Here is a 3,435-nt window from a genome sequence, read left to right as displayed (position 1 = left end):
CAATTTCAAATTTTATTTCTCTGTGCGGAATAATTAAAAGGAAAAAAATGAAATTCTCTAGAATCAAGTTTTAATCTATTATAAATTCAAAGTTTTTAAATATTAAGTGCAAGTTGGGTCATTAAATTTTTTAGTTTACTGAAAAATAAAAATATTATTATTTATTGAAATATTAGTAGTCATTAAAAATTTAATGAACAATGAATATAATAGCAAATTTAAAACATTTTGTAAAAATCTTTTTTAAATTATTATTATTATTATTAATTTATCGTATCGATATATTGGAAGAGTTCCACAAAAAATAATACTAATGTCAATTATTATTAAACTTTGAATAAAAAATAAAAATTATCACTACTAATTCAGATACTAATTTAGATAAACTATTGCATTTTCAACTATACTACGCAAAATTCCATAATCTTAGCTAGCCAGAGTCAAAACATAAACTAAAATCTGCTAATATTAATTCTAATAATAATCATTTGATTGTAAGGGACGTATCGTTGGAATCGAAAAAATGTAGATTCCGAATATAATATTTTTGAATTGCTGATTGCAAAATTAGAAAATGTTTATGTTTGGTATTTTATTCCTCATTAGGTCAAAAGGGGCCCCGCTGAAATTACTCGATACAGCGCTCTCCCTCAGTAAGCGACGTTAGAGAAAATCGAGTGGAGAGGGTAAGACGAGTAGGTAGATCTCGATCAAGTGAAAATCGCCCATTTGTAGGCTTAGTGTTAAAAGAAAGTAAGAGAAATGTTAAATGGCCAATTTGCGTAAAAAATATGATAAAATGACATAAATTGAGTAATGAGTGATGAGTAGTGAGTGCAGACAAGAGGCACATGTAAATAAATAAAAACACTAAGGAAACTAGAATGAAAATGAAATAAAGGAATAAATGAATGTAAGAAAAATATGTAACCAATTATGTAGCAGCTATAATCCGCATTTTATAAGCCTATGTGCCTAAAAATAAAGCATTTGTATACTTATTTTTTATAAGTGGAAACAACAAAAATTACATTAACAAACAAATTACAAAAAAAAAAATGACAAAAAATAATAAAACTTGTTTAGAAAAGAATGAGCTATCTATTACAAGAATAGAAAAAAACAACAGATCTTCCTTCCTCAGCAGCTTTGATCAAAATTTGTTCTTCCTCCACAGAACTCTTTTTAATCACTTTGAAATTTTCTTTAACTTTATCCAATAGAGCTCCCATCTGAAAAAGAAATTTAGATATATAAAGAGAAGTAATTAGAAGGAAAACAGTATGTGCTATAAAAACGAACAATGAGATTAAAGATAGGTTCAGAAGCAATACATATCAAATAATTTTAATTTGTTTTCCTACATGGTACGCATACAAAAATTCAATTGAAATATACTTACATTCGTTGTTTTAGTTACAAGAGTACAAAAATTAATAAAGTAGAATACGCCAGTCATGCACATGGGAATACGTTCAATTACAGCATCAAAATCATTTCTGACATCATATAAAGCTGCAAACTGCAGTATCAACATTTTGGTAGAATGTGAAATGATTATTTTCTTTATTACAAAAATAAAAATAATTTTTTCCAAAAAAAGTAACAAATTTATTGTATAAGACAAAATCTGGTCGCTCACTTTTCACTCATTCCGTTATTATATTATTTTTGTGAAATATGTTTGAAAAATGCATTAAATTTTGTACGTACTGATGACAAGTTGGCTATAATCATAATACCATTGCCAAAGGTACGTAAAATACTTCTTTTCCATTTACTTTGATAAGGCCACTGTCCAATCGCTGAGAGGACAAATTCATTAACGGAAAATCCAACAGCTGTTTCATCTGCTTTATTATCCATATTTAAAAGTCAGTCTTCTCAAATACTTAATAAATATACTATTATTTTGAAATCAGGTGTTGGCTTTTTTCTCTAAAAAAAGCAGTATACTACCACTGTCAAAGATGTTACAAAATTTTAAAAACATGCGAAACACAAAAGAATCGGAAGTTCAAGGATATCTGCTACTGAATCTGAAATCACGGTACATGTATTCTACAATTCTAAAGATAAATTCTGTCTGCAGGTACGAGTAATATTTTTGATAAATTTTTCAAAAATCAGAGCAGGATCTCAAACCTATGTTTTGGTATTTTCAAAAGTTATTCCAGTTTTAATTAGAAAGCAAATAACACAATCGGATTGAATTTCGTGCCTGTTCCTCTAGAAAAGAATAAGTACTCGAGCTTTAGAGACTGATTGTCTTTTATTGTGCCATGCGTACCAGGTCGTCCTAGATTTCGAAATAGGAAATTATAACTTGGATTCCCTTATAGAATGTATTATTACATTATTATAGGATAATATTATTATATTGGTGTATCCTATAAAATATTTATTTAGTTGCTGTTCTCCAAATTACGATATTCATACACTGTTGGACTTGAAATACAATTATCTGAAACAAAAGTTATACAGACATTGAAATTTTTAATAGAAGTCGCCAGCAGCACTGTAAAAACGATGGTACCATTTTATATGGAGTTTGAAGTCTGCATAGTATGAAAACAGAAAAGTCGGTAATGATAAAAGTGAATAAATATAAATCTAAAAGATTTCGCCGCAAATATGTTTCTTGGATTACATTAACTCATGCATTATTAAAAATGTGAAGCTCTTAATGTTTACGGGATAAAGTTCCGAATAGGTGAACGTGACGATTGCCTTCACACTGCGTAAACTTATGTATTTTGACGCACTGATTACGAAAATGATTGTGAAAATTGGCGACTAGGCGATTTTCATGGTGAAATCACGAAAAAACCATGAAAAATGTGTTTTTTTGCGTTTATCACAGCCAATATGCAAAATCTCGTAAAATGCTTCCAATAAAAGTTGTAGATCTTACAGAAATACATATTTTTTGTGGAATACATTTTTTTGTACGAGTAATAGTTTTCGAGAAAATTAGTGATATCTCGATTTTTATGAAAAAAACATAAAAATCATGCTTTTTTCACTTTTGAGTGTTAACCGTCCCCCAGTGTCAGCAACCCGTCTCATACGCGTAATTGAACCCGTTTCCTAAGTTTCTTCTGGTTCCAGTCACAGGGGTGCCTTCCCGCCCCCCATGTCGCGTGGGAAAAGGGGCAGGGGTATCACCTTACATTATTTCTGTGACCAGTCACGGGTGTGCCTTCCCGCCCCCACGACGCGTGGGAAAAGGGGCAGGGGTGTGACCTAAGTTTTTTCTTGTTCCAGTCACAGAAGTGCCTTCCCGCCCCTCATGACACGTTGGAAAGGGGGTCGTGTCTGAACAAAGTTATATTTGTGACCAGTCATTGGGATGCCGGGGTTTTTTGCGTTTATCTCAGCCAATACATAAATTTTCGCAAAACGTTTCTATAAAAGTTGTAGATCTTATCGAAA

The 3,435-nt window shown here is 30.9% G+C and overlaps 1 protein-coding gene across 2 annotated transcripts in view; it reads right to left on the bottom strand.

The window, feature by feature from the left end:
* Nucleotides 1-3,435, bottom strand: part of LOC117172887 (odorant receptor 85b-like) — a 59,276-nt gene that overhangs the window by 30,504 nt on the left and 25,337 nt on the right. Inside the window, exons 3-5 of one of the 2 annotated variants that reach the window (XM_033361165.1) lie at nt 1,714-2,464; nt 1,403-1,564; nt 1,109-1,232 (exon numbers count right to left, since the gene is read on the bottom strand). In XM_033361165.1, coding sequence (XP_033217056.1) covers nt 1,109-1,232; nt 1,403-1,564; nt 1,714-1,866 — 439 coding nt within the window. In that variant the 5' untranslated portion in view covers nt 1,867-2,464. The remainder of the gene's footprint in view (nt 1-1,108; nt 1,233-1,402; nt 1,565-1,713; nt 2,465-3,435) is intronic. The other variant, XM_033361164.1, reaches the window with a different exon arrangement.

Source organism: Belonocnema kinseyi, chromosome 5, assembly GCF_010883055.1.
Source record: "Belonocnema kinseyi isolate 2016_QV_RU_SX_M_011 chromosome 5, B_treatae_v1, whole genome shotgun sequence".
NCBI classification, from domain to species: Eukaryota; Metazoa; Arthropoda; class Insecta; order Hymenoptera; family Cynipidae; genus Belonocnema; species Belonocnema kinseyi.
This window is presented reverse-complemented; position numbering and strand designations above follow the sequence as displayed.